General features: G+C 40.7%; 1 protein-coding gene across 1 annotated transcript in view; it reads right to left on the reverse strand.

Annotated features, from left to right (window-relative positions):
• The window catches only part of LOC103079323 (olfactory receptor 10J1-like), a 976-nt gene extending 102 nt beyond the window's left edge, over positions 1–874 (reverse strand). Inside the window, 2 exon segments of the mRNA XM_082931217.1 lie at positions 1–568; positions 571–874. The exon segment at positions 1–568 is cut by the window's left edge and continues 19 nt beyond it. Coding sequence (XP_082787343.1) covers positions 1–568; positions 571–850 — 848 coding nt within the window. The 5' untranslated portion in view covers positions 851–874.
• Positions 875–13,758: the final 12,884 nt, after the last annotated feature.

Raw genomic sequence — 13,758 nt, forward strand, 5'->3', positions numbered from 1 at the left:
AGCAGGGAGGTGATCACAGTGTAGGTCACTGAGATTAGCTGACCCTGATCCTTGGTGTTCTCTGACTTGGGCTTGGGGTAGGCAATGGAGGCATAGCCATAGTGGACCATGACCACAGTGAGGTGGGAGGAGCAGGTAGCAAAGGCTTTCTTTCTGCCCTCGGCTGAGGCCATCTTGAGGATTGTAGAGATAATGCAGATTTAAGAGATGAAGAGCAGACCCATAGGCACAACGAGCACCAAAACACTGATGACCAAAGTCAGAATCTCATTGACAGTCGTGTCGATGCAGGTTAGCTTCATCACAGGTCAGATGTCACAGAAGAAGTGGGCCACCTTTCTTGCACAGAAAAGTAACCTGAATACAGGTGTCACCTGTGTCATAGCTACAATCAGCCCAATGCCACAGGCCCTCCACACCAGCTGGTTGCACACCCTCTTGTTCATAATGACTGTGTATCTCAGGGGGGTGCAGATAGTCACATATCAGTCATATCCCATTGCTGTGAGCAGGAAGCAGTTAGTGATCCCAAAGGTTACAAAAAAGAACATCTGTGTGGCACAACCACCAGTGAGATAGACTGGCTTATACCCACGAGGCTGGTTAGCATCCTTGGGAGAATGACCAATGTATATATAGTCTCTGAAGTGGACAGCATGCTGAGGGAGAAGTACATGGGGGTGTGGAGATGATGATCAATACGGATAATGGTCACAATGGTTATATTACCTGCTAGGGTTAAGATGTACAGTGTAAGAAATACCACAAAAAGAGTGAGCTGGTGCTCGTGGAAGCTGGAGAAACCTTGCAAAACAAACTCAGTGGTGAGAGTGTGGTTATCCCTCTTCATTGGGTGGTCACTAAATTGGAAAAGTAGAATAAAAGTTGCATAATTTTAGTAAAGCAGTTTAATCACATTTCTGAAATTGATTGAACTTCGTTCTCAGCTATAAACCTGGGGATACATTTCCCAGTGGATTGAAGTTGATCTTTGGATTTACTTAACTTTGCTTAAAATATTCTTGTTCTGTGTCCATCTATTACAATTTCCTATGCATGGTAGAATCATCTAATTTTCCTCCCCCCCACCCCCACTGTATAACCATGTACATTCCCACTTCACCTATTCTTCCTCCTTGTCACCTGGAATGCCCTTCCTCTTTTCCTGCTCTTATTTAAACGGTCCCCATTCTTCAAAGGCTAATGCATGTCTTTCCCTCCATCAATGCATATTGTATTCCGAAATTTTCATTTGGTGCTTGAAAACAATTTGTTTAGGGATTGACTGGAGACTTCTTTTATTTCAAAACTATGAATCACCCCCTTGCACATCCTTTAAGAAGCAGAAGCAAAGCAGACTCAGAAATGTTCACCTTGTTTTCAAGAAGGAGAAGGTGAATCTTAACCAAGCACCATCCTCTCTCCACTGCTGTCTGAATGATGGAAGTCGGCTGACACTTCACAGCACTCACTCATGTATATTGTAAACTATGCTACGTCTTCATCTTCCCTAAACTAGAAGGCAGATTTACAGCCTTACTCAACTTTGTGAGTAGGCATACACCTACTCTGCAGAGGTAAACAATTATACCAGGGAAGATGCAGCAAATTCAGGTGTCCCTCATCTAAAGCAAAAGCAGACCCTGAATATGAAGAACAGAGTTACAATAAAGATATATCATTTTGTTGAAGGATAGCTGTCAGTCCAATTCATGTAATATTTCACATTTTGGTCCCTTTAGACAGTAAGCTCCTGTAGGGTATATTTAAATTATATTTTGATTTCCTTATGCATATTCAGAAAAAGGCTTTTTGCATAAAGTAAATCACATCAGTGAGGAAGGTTAGTAGGCATGGAGACCTCCTTCAAGTTTATAAAAAATTATTTAAGAGAAGTTGGCAACCAGCTGTTAATCATTTACATGAAGAATGCTAAAAAAAGAGTAAAGTTGCAACAGAATATATTTCCCAATAGGAAAAATAATTTGACACTAAAATATGTGGCTAAAGACATTTCTCTTTTGGGAGGCCTCTGGGCATAAACTAGGCAGTGGTTCAGCCATGGGTGGTATGGCACCTCTACTGTGAAATTAAAAAAATGTGTGTTAGAGCTTTTAATTATTCTAGTGATGGCCATGGGTGCTGCTGGCAATTAATGGTGCTAAATGTCCTGCAATACATGTGACGATCCCGCCCAAGGAGAACTGTCCTATTCCAAATACCAACAGGGCTATTGTTGAGAAACCCTGGGCTAGAGCGTTGTCTGATCTGGTTGAAGTCTGTCTTGAGGTAGAAGAATGGCTGCCATAACCTGGTTAGTATACTCCACCCTGGGAAGCCTATAATTCTTCCAAGAAAATCAAAGGTAGGAAGAGCAAACACAACCTTATGAAGACCTACTCCAGCTGTGACGAGCTGTTATACTACAATAAGTTAAAGTCAGTCCATGAGCAATAAGCCCCATTTCAGCTCCTTTTCTAAAGAACAGTGTTACCTGTGACTGCGTAGTGCTGAGGCACAACAGGAGAGCTGGGCTGGAGGAGGCCGAGGAGTGAAGATGAAAGTGTTGTGCTCCCTTGGCCACAGCATGCAGGCCAGGGAGGGAAGAGCGAGGTAACCAAAAGGGCCTATGACAGGCTGAGGCTGAAGGGGCAGCAGATAAATACACTCTAGTGGGAATGTGGTTAGGCTTGGGAGCTGCAGGCCTCCTTGACAGCCCTTCTGTGTAGAGAAGTCTTCAAAGCCAGAGAAGGAGCTCCCCCAGGAGCAGCCAATGGGGCTCCTGGAGGTGACTCCCTGTAGACAGACATCCTGAGAGCCATCCTGAGGGCTTGGAGGATACAGACAGCAGGTACCTGGGGAACTCATTATGTGTAGTGCTCATTTACCCAGTCCCAGGGTTGGCATTTGGGGAGCCTGGGGGAAGTTTTTGCTTCAAGTAGAATCAGCATTAGAGGAAGCTGGTTTATTTAGTTCCCTATACTTGTTTGAATAAATGCATTGTGGCTGGGCAGTTAGCTCAGTTGGTTAGAGTGTGGGGTTAATAATAAAATAATGAATAAGCACATTGTGGGGCTTTTTGCATATGTGCCTTGGAAATCCATAGTTTACACATCTCGGCAGCTCAAACTTGGAACCATATCATCTTGGATCTCAGGAAGTTTAGGCCCTTTTTCCTACAGGCAGGATCTCTTACAGACAGTTTAGGAATCTGGTTCTCTCTTTGGAATTAAAGTAGTCAAATATGGTCATGGTTCTGCAGAGGGCAGTTCACGCTGCCTGTCTTTCTGTCCCTGTGACATTCAGAATTGGAAGGACATTGTCTTTAGATCCAAGCATCCTTTCTTGGGGGTTAGAAAACAGAGATGAGCCTCTGAACACTGTGCTCTTTACTCAAAATTACCTCCTCCTCTCCATTTGACAAACTTCTACTAGTCTGTCAAGACCCAGCTTCAGAATTTACTTTCTGCTGAAGACTTTCCATGTGTTACTTTATTGCTTCTGTAGCATTTTCTTCCTTTAACATGTGGTGCTTATCTGCACCCATTCATTCTTCGAGCACTAAGCATAAGGCAGGCCCTGTGCTCATTGTTGGGCATACAGAAATGAATGAGATGTTTCATCAACCTTTGAGGAGCTCACCATTTGGTTACCGGTGGTAAACAACTTAAATAAACTGAAATAAATGCCACGAGTAAGTGGGACAGGAAAGAGATGGTCCTTGATTAGACTCAGGTTGATTACAGAAAAAATGGAGTAGGTAAATAAGACCAAGTTACAAAATGTTTTAGAGTATTTAGACATTGTCATTTTTAAGGGTCTCTCAAATGATTTCATTTATCCCTCCTGTTAATGGGCTTCACAGTCCCTTAGCAACTTAAGGACCATCAGCCCTCACCACTAGCTACCCTCCACCCTCTTCTTGTTTATCTGATGATTTTGCTTCCATGTTGGTAAAAAAGATACTCAGCACTGGAATTTGATAGATTGATCTGGTAGCAGTAGAAGATGGATTTGAGGTTGGTGAGAAGAGGTAGGTGGTTGGTGAGAAGAGGCAGGGTGGTTGCTGACACAACAGTCAGGCCAGAAATACTTGGGATTGATCTAGAGAGGGTGACAGTGGCCCATATAAGAGGGATAGATGGGACAGACATATCAAGTGAATCAATAGGGCTTGTAACTGAATCAATGTGTAGATCAAGGGAGAGGAAAGAACCAATCATTTCATAAACTACTCCCATCAGGTTCATTCATGCCAACTCCCCCGATTATTCACAAATATGCATAGCTTCCTGTTATAACAGATAAATCAAACAAATGATCTATATATTAATGTTCCATCATTAGATATGATTGGTGACTATGGGATCTCAATAGGAAAGGAGTGGAGTTGGGCAAAATAGCTCAGTGCTTTATGATGACATTGCTTTGGGACAAATTAAGAAGATTTTGGAAATGGGGCAGTGGGTAGATGGTACAAAAATGTGGTGCCAGGGGAAAAAGAGGTTTTTAGCTCCAGAGTCAACTAATATTTATTGAATACTTTCACAAGTTTTTGTCTCACTTAATCCTCCAAATGACCCTATGAAGTCAGTGGTACTATTATCATTTTACAGATGAGAAATTATGAGGAATTTATTACTCCACCAACAGTAAGTCTGTTGAAATTTGGTACTAGATGGAAATGAACATGTGAAGTGACTATAGAAACAAAGCTGGTGAAACAGCCAAGAGAAACTGCTATACACTGCTTTATTTGGGGACAATTTATTCTAGTTCATTCATGGCATTCACAGTAGTTTAGGATCCCAGGTCTAACCCTCCTTTAGGATCGTCAATGGGACTCTTCCAGAGCCATGAATAGGATTCACAACAGGGTTAACTGAGGCCAGCATTGTTCCTGAATGTCTTGGTCAGCTTTGGCCGCTATAACAAAGTATCATAGACTGTGTAGCTTAAACGACAGACATTTATCTCTCATTTCTGGAGGCTGGGAATCCAAGATCAAGGTGCTGGAAGATTTAGTTCCTGGTGAGAGTTTTCTCTCTGGATTGCAGATGGCTGCCATTTTTCTGTGTCCTCTTATGGTGGGGTTGGGGGGAGAGGGAGAGAGAGAGACACACACACCTCTGACATCTCTTGTTAAAGGGCTCTAATCCTATCAGGAGGACCCCACCCTCATGACCTCATCTAAACCTAATTACTTCCCACAGGTTCCATCCCCAAATACCATCACATTAGAGTTTAGGGCTTCAACATATGAGTTGTGCAGGTTGTGGGGGGGGGGCGTGGGTGGACACACAATTCAATCCATAGCACTGAAGTTATATCTACTCTCATACTATCCCTGTCACCTGGAGCTGGGGTCTCCAATTTTTTTGGATGTGAAAACTCCTTTTTTAATTTCAAAATATTTCATGACTCTCCAGCTTGATGATGGTGGATAATAATAGTTGTACTATTTGTACCAATTGATAGGAAAAAAAAAATCCTGAAAAGAGAACTACGAATTTAGTAATTCATGCTTTCAAATGAATTATGATACATTCAAAAATAGCTGCACATGTCTTTGTAAGTATTTATACACCCTGCATATGAAAGCTGATGCACACATGAATCCTGGAACTCACTGCAGTGTCTCTGAGGCAACAAAGAGAGAAGTGGGAATGATGCTCTGAGTAGTTGGTTAGTGGGTAGGGCATAGGTGAAGGGAATCTGGGGTAGGAATGCAGAGAGGCAGCTGAAAGGTTTATTAACACATGGCAAATGTGTCCAGGAAGTCATTCTTGGAAGACCCTGGAGAATAGTTAGATTCCTTTTACTGGAATGTGGGATCAAAGACTATAGGGGAAGCCCATTTTCAAAGTCAGGGCCTCCTGGGAAGAGGGAACTCATTCTATGAATGAGAACTTGTTAAAACTGCTGTTATAACTGTCACCTCGGTGTGAGATAGAAAACAATGTGGGGGACAGGGTGGTGGAGCTAATAGCTATCCCGCTTCCTGCTTCCAGGAGACATCATGTCCGTAACAGTTTTGACTCCTCACAATAACCTTGGGAGGTTGATATTGTCAGCCTCACTGTGCAGATAGGACACAAAGGCCAGGGAGGTTAAGTGACTATCCTTAGGACACATGCTTATAATGGTGGACCTAGGATAGGAACACATGCTACTTTGGCCCCAAAGCCTGTGCTCCATCTACAATATCTCACTGCTTAAGCATCTCCTACTTCAGGCTGTCAATGCTTTGAAGGGGGTCAGGGACAATAATAAATGTGGGTAGGAGGATGGGTACAGAGGTTAATGATCTAGTGGTCCTGAGCCCTAACATTTTCCAGTGGCCTTTGGCCCACTGTAGATTTCCTTTTATCTTTGGAGCTGTGCTGAGTGGAGAAAGGATGCACTAAGATATTTGAGAAGAAAGCATGTTACAGTACATAATTTCTGAACTTCCAGACTAATTTCCAAGACCCAATGACATTTAAATAGGATTTGAGATATGTGTAAATTTGCAATATATAGAACTCCTTTTTCTCCTAGTCTTTAATTATTATAAAGGAGAAAGCTGGTTCAAATAATCATCATTAGCTTATAATGCAGCTGCAGACCCTGGGGTGAATTGCCTGTTTTTAAATCTTGATTTTGCCACGTACTAACTGTATGACCTTGAGGAATTTACTTAATCCTTTCAGGTCTCAGGTTTCTCATCTGTAAAGTAAGTTTAATAAAATACTTACCTCATAGACTTACAGTGAGGATTAAATGAGTAAAGTGCTTAAATTCATGCCTGCTATCCAGGAGGTAGTCAATACATGTACCAAAAGGGGACATCACCAAGGGGGACAAACAACGTGGAAGTAATGAAATAATAAAAAGAAAAGAGGGAGAAGAACTCTCTGCTGATGCTAATTGTGTTTTAGCTGCCCATAGATGTCTTCATTTATCCTTTCCTTCCTTTCTTCTTTGTTTTAATAATTATTGAGCAGCTACTATGTATCTGGCACTGTTCTAAGTGCAACAAATGCAGAGAGACCACTCGGGGAGTGGAGCCTGAGTGATAGATATAGGTGTCTCATGGTTCAAATTAAATTCAAGATAGCTAATGTCTAGAATAGGCTGTGAGAGGAGACACCACCTTTTCTTTTTCTTTCTTAAGATTTTTTTTTGATATGGACCATTTTTAAAGTCTTTATTGAATTTGTTACAGTATTGCTTCTGTTTTATGTTTTGGTTTTTTGACTACAAGGCATGTGGGATCTTAGCTCCCCGACCAGGGATTGAACCCGCACCCACTGCACCACCAGGGAAGTCCCACCTTTTCTTTTTTTAATTAATAGTTTTTTAGTTGAGGAGATTCTAGTGTGTGGACCCAGGACATTCTATGATCCAGAACCAGCTCTTTCTTTTCAGCCCTGTTTCCTTCCTATGTTCTCCAAATACCACTTGTTCTAATACCCGAGTCTCCCTCCTGTGTGAAATGTCATTTCTGCTTCTATTTTCTATTCTGTAAACACAATAAAGAGACTGAAACTTATTAAGGATTTGAATTACCAGTAACTGTAAGAAAGCAGTGATAAAAACAACAAAATATTAAAGTTTATAAAAATCTCTGGCTTTAACCCCAGTGTAAGTGGAGGGAAGCTTAATTTTTTTTCTCACTTCATTTGTCTCCATTAGCTCATCTGTAAAATAGAGAAGATAATATCTACTCATAGTGTTCCTATGGAGATTATGTGAGTTACTGTATGTAAATAGCCAAGCACAGTTCTTGATACACAATAGGCAAACAGTCCATTACGTTTCTGCTTCCCTCCCTTCATCTGTCCTCCCCATCCCCACTATGCATAACTCTGGGTTCTACTTGTATGTTAAGCCCACACCCAAAGCACACACACCTTTATTCTCTCTCTTTCTCTCATGTTCATGGATGGGTCTTGTCATTAATTTCTCCAGTCTCTGTTGATTGGAAAGCCCAGGCCTCACTTTCTACCTCCTCTCCAACTCTAGATTCTCAAATGTTTGGGGATGGGGGTAGAGGTGGTCTGGTTTCAAACCCCAGATCTTCTTACTTCACATGTGACCTTACAAATATTTCCTCCTCTGTTTAGGCTTCAGTATCTTCACCCATAAGATGAAGACAGTACTATTGTCTACCTCAGGGGACTGATGCATGGGAAGGGTTGCATGGGAAGATGCCAGTAAGGCATTTAGCAGAGGGCCTGGTATAGAGTGTGCCATCAATAAGTGGTAACTGTTGATAAAGATGAGCATAGATTTCAAAATATGAGTGTTGCTGCTCATTGTTTTATCTTCACTTCTCCTCCCCCAGGCCTGACATCAAGGCTAGAATGTGGCTGGTCTCCATGTACCTAACACTGTGGAGCAGCTTGCAGATTAGAGGATGCTTTTCTGTCTTTTGGAGATGTGAGGATAAGAAGGTAGAGGGGGAATGAAGCACAATATTCAAGCAGAGGAGAGAATGCCAAGGACCAGGAAGAGGATCTGCATGTGGGTTGGAATGGAAAAGCCACTCCCAGTGCAGCAATTCTGCAACCGTGCCTTTGTCCAGGATCTCTGCCTTGAACTCCTACACTCATGAACCCAGTATTTCAGCCAACCAGCTGGCTGTTTACTGACACTCACCTTTCTGCCCTCTGCTTGATATCTGGGGCAGTAATGTGGGCACTTCTGTGTTCAGGGAATATACTTTTTCTAGTACACAGGGGGAAAATTAGGTTCACTCAACCAGATTCAGATGTTCCATTTCTCTCCTCCAGGCCCCACCAGCCAGGAGTGTGATAGACGGTGTGGGGATGGGACTGCATGTCCCCAGTTCCTCTGGCTCATTCAGTGTGAAGACTATATTTTGAGCTAAATTCACCAATTAAGCCCTTTGAAAGTTCTGCCTGAGATTTTCTAAGACTAATGCTCAGATATCACTTCCTGAGTGATTTTTCAGTATTTATATAATGCTTTTTATTCCCCAAGTTTTGTGACACAGCCGTACATTCATCTTTCCACTTGGCAATATTCCTAGGAAAGAAAAGAAAAAGAAAAGGTGATATTCCATGAGGCAAGGGTCATAAAGCCACATCCAGTCAGACAAGAATCATGCTTCATTGAGTCATAGAATGTGACTTACATCTCACCAGGCAGGGCTGAGGCTCTCTCAGGCTTCAGGAGAGCAAAGGCTTGAGAGTGTAGAACCAGGACTGCCAGGACTCCTGCTGTATGTGGCAGACACGGCTCCCAGAGAATCTTCTGGAAGGGAGGACTAGAAGAAAAACTTAGAGCCTACCAAGGTCTGTTAGTTAATTTCTCTCTCTGATTGGCCAGATCTGGGAGTAACAAACAGACAGAAAGCAGCACTGCATTCTCCTATGCCTCCCCAAAGCCCTGTTCCTTTAATCTGGATTGCAGTCTGTCAGAGAGAACCATTCTCCTGTGCCCCAGGACTCTGGGGTCCCTCTCCCCAAAGCCACAGTGACTGTCCCCAAGGCAGCAGTAGCAAGATCCAAACACCATGATGTCTGGGGATCTCATTAGAAAAGGGGCTCATCAACCTACTCACATAGGTAGTATGTAGGTGTCAGGGAGAAATAAATTTTCCTCTGCCCTTTCAGGTTCTTCTGGCTGGTCTAAGAATTAAATTGACATGAGACAGATTAACATGAGAAAATCAAATAAAAGTTTAATGATATGTGTACATGGGAGAGGGCCATGAAAACTGTGTAACTTGCCAGAGTGTCCAAAGACCTCACTTTAAACACCATCTTCAACTAACAAAAGAGGATGTTGCCGGTAGTGATTTGGGGATTCAAACGGGAGAAAGGCAATTCACATGCAGAGAGAAAAGCAAAAGTTTAGTAAATAAATGTTTGCTGGGCCTGCAAAGACAATGGGACACAGAAAGGAATTTTAATAAACAGACTTTCCTAGGTTCCTCACTGTCTACCACACCTACTTCATATTATAGTTATCTATGGTGATGGCTCCTTTCCTGGAACAAGTCCTCCATCTGTGTTCTTTTAGTCAGTTAGGGTGAAGGTCAAAAGTTCTTCCTGAGTCTTTTGGGACTTAATTGTTTCAGCTCAAAATAATCTGCATGCCAAAGAGACATTTTGGGGTGGCAAGTTTTGCTCCCCTACATAGATTATCTAGGGTTTCCACAGGAACAAAGCTGTTTCATCAGGACATGGTCCTGCTCTGCTCGGTGGATGGAGGATGAAGAGGAGCTCTTGCCTCATGACCATCATTGTAGAAAGTGTCTACAACCTTGTGGAACCCAACCATGTTTAAGGGTGCAGCTTCATTAGACAAACCACTCACACACTAGGGCCTCTGCACCCTAAGGGCCGAAGGATCTCTCTCTGAGGTCCCTTCCAATTTGAATGTTCTGGGAACTGTGACTCATTCATTCACTGATTCCTTCAACAAATACTCATTGTGTGATTCTCACATGGAAGGTACATGGAACATAGCAGAATGGGGACATGGCATCTGTACTATACACCAGTCCTGCTGGTTTTGCCCATCAGACTCCAAGGCATCACTGCATATTGCATAGGAAAAGCTGAGAACCTTCTCCTTGAGGAAGATGAGAAGGAAGGCCCACATTGGAGTCCTTCCTGCACCTGCCCTCTTTCTCTTTCCCAGCATTTAGGCATTGAGCAGGCCCAGCCTTGTCTGCCTTTCATAATGCAAACCCAAGATGGGCCTTTCCAAATGTTGAAGGAGAATCATATCAAATCTACCAGGTTCCACTGGGACTTGGGCTCTTCAGTAATCCCTAGTTCTGGTACCCAGTTTATGCCTTTCTCTTAGAGACCCCAAAAGTAGGAAAGGTTCCTTTCCTAAAAACCAGTGGACTGAGAAATGAATACTTGAAAGCAAGGCAGTTTATTGTGGTGTCTTTGATAAGCTAAGTAAACTGAGAGAGACTGATAAGCATGAAATAGTTGCTAGGCATTTGGTTCAGTTCCACATAGTCTCTTTCAAGGCCCTCAAACATTTACCCAAGAACAACTGCAAATTCTTAGGCTCATAAGCCATTAAGATCCAGAGACTTACAGCTAAGAAATAGATATGTAGTATATTTATCACTGCTTGGGAATGGCCAGTGCATAGCCTCATTTGAACTGTTTAAAATCCTTTACGGAGCAGCTAAAGGAAGACTTAAAGCTGGGCAGCAGGTCTTAGCAAGACCTTAAAATAATCATTAAATCTTGGGCCTTATTAGTCAATGTCCATTCTTCACAGTTTTTCTGGTAGCTCTGTTTAAATATTTATCTCTGAAATTAGAAATGTAATGGAGTCTAAACCCATGAGGAAGGAAAGGAAACCCTGATACTGAAATTATGAACTGAGAAATGACTTCTTAAAAAATATATGATTCTTATTGTACATTTATCTGAAAAAGACTGAAAAAAATCTGGAGTGGATGGAGGTTCGGAGGTTTTTCTTTTCTGAAAAAGGAGTGAGTGCATCATCGGTATGTTTGGGAAGTTTTGTCTTTTCCATTCTGATTTCTTTTATATCTCTTCTTTTGGCTTATTGCATCTAGTTATGAACTACAATACAGGATTGAATAAAGGCAGTTACAGAGGCATTTTTGTCTTTTTCCAAATTTAAATGCTTCTCATGTTTTGGTCACCATTAAATGTGATGTTTGCTATAGATCTCAGATACCCTTTATCACATGAAGGAAGTTCCCTTCTATTCCTGGTTTGTTTGCAAGTTTGTCACTAACAGTCTTTTCAATGGTCTAGTTCCTTTTCTGTATCCATTGATATAATTATATGTTTTTTATTCTTTAATTGGTTAGGGTGGTGAATTACATTAATAGATTTTTCTGATGTTGACTCATTCATATGTTTTAAAGGAAAACCCTGCTTGGCCTTTTTATACACTATTGAATTCAAGTTGCTATTTTTTCATTCATTCATTATTAGTCGATAATTATCATTTCCTACTTTATCTATTTTTTGTACCAAAGGTTTGCAATTAGCAACGTCTTTAAATGCTGAGGGACTTTCACCCCTTTTCTATCCTCTGAGCCTGGTGTCTTTTTTCGTTGTTGCTTGTTTGCTTTTTGAGAGAATAGGTTTTCACTACAATCATTTCCACTTCTTAGGGTTATTAGTCTAGTAAATTTTCCATTTCTTCTTGGTATAATTATGGTAATTTATATCTTCTTCTGAATTTGCTCATTTTACATTCTTTTTCAAATAGATCAATGTAAAGTTTTTCAAGGTATGCTTTTATAATTATTTTGCTCATCTGTATCTGCCCTTTTATCTTTTTCCTACCTGATTTTGTTCATTATATCTCTCTGATTTATCATAGTTGTTAGAGGTTATATTTTTAAATTAATCTTTCCAAAGATACAAAATTTTTAGAAAGTTTCTAGTATTTTATATTTGCTTTAGTATTTTAATTAATTTTATTTCATTATTATTTGTTTCCACTTTCTTTGGGTTTATTTTGTTATTCCTTTTTAAGTTTTTTGAATTAAAATATTTATTTTTCCTCTTGCTTTACAGTAAATATTATAAGGCTATAAATTTCTTTCTGAGAACTGCTTCAGATATACCTTGTTCATTTTGATGTGTAATGCTGTTGTAAGTTATATACATTTTCATTTTTATTTTTTCTTTAATTCACAGTTTATTTAGATGTTTACATTAAGATAATACACTTAATACAAAAGAGCTCAGATCCTGGAGTTGGGGTGCCTGGGTTTGTGTGCCATCTGCTATATGTGACCTTGGGCAAGTTGCTCAGCCCCTCCGTGCCTCAATTTCCATATTTGTAAAATGTGAAGAAGAATAGTATTGACCTCAAATAATTGTTGTGAAGATTGAATGAGTAAATATTTGAAAGTTCTTAGAGTAATGGCTGGCATATAAAGTGCTATTAAGTGTTTATAAAATAAATCTTCAGTACTATGAGGAGGGGTAATGGAAGGTTTGGCTACTTTTTTGGATTGGTTTCTTTATTGCATTATGGTCCATGAATATTATTTGTATATCATTGTTGCCGAATTCGTTGAGGCATCCTTTGGGGTCAAAACATTCTCTGTACGAAGGTTAGAGTTTTAGGTTAGGCTTGTTACTTGTCATAACTTTTTTAGTCCTATTAACCCGTTGATTATTTTATTAGTCCAAAAGAAATGTGTTAGTATCTCCTACTATGATTGGGTGTTTGTCAGTTTCTCTTGGTAGTTTTATTGGTTTTTGCACAATACATTTTGAAGCTATGCTGTTAGGATCTTACAAATTCACAAATGGAATACCTTCCTGGTGAACTGTTTTGTTTACCAATATTATGTCTCTTAGTGGTTTTCACTTAGAAAGATATTTTGTCTGATATTCATAAGGTTACATCAACTTTCTTTTGTCAGCATTTTCCTGGATAACATTTCAACCCCTTCATTTTCAACCTGTGACATATTTTTTTAAAGGGGAAAGTGAATCCTTCCTTTTTTTCAATTTATTTTTAAATTTTATTTATTTATTTTTGTCTGTATTGGGTCTTCGTTGCTGCACGCAGGCTTTCTCTAGTTGCGGTGAGTGGGGGCTACTCTTCATTGTGGCGCACAGGCTTCTTATTGTGGTGGCTTCTCTTGTCGTGGAGCACGGGCTCTAGGCATGTGAGCTTCAGTAGTTGTGGTGCATGGGCTTAGTTGCTCTGCGGCATGTGAGATCCTCCCAGACCAGGACTTGAACCCGTGTCCCCTGCATCGGCAGGTGGATTCTT

This window comes from Lipotes vexillifer, unplaced genomic scaffold, assembly GCF_000442215.2.
Source record: "Lipotes vexillifer unplaced genomic scaffold, Lipotes_vexillifer_v1.1 scaffold581, whole genome shotgun sequence".
NCBI lineage: Eukaryota > Metazoa > Chordata > Mammalia > Artiodactyla > Lipotidae > Lipotes > Lipotes vexillifer.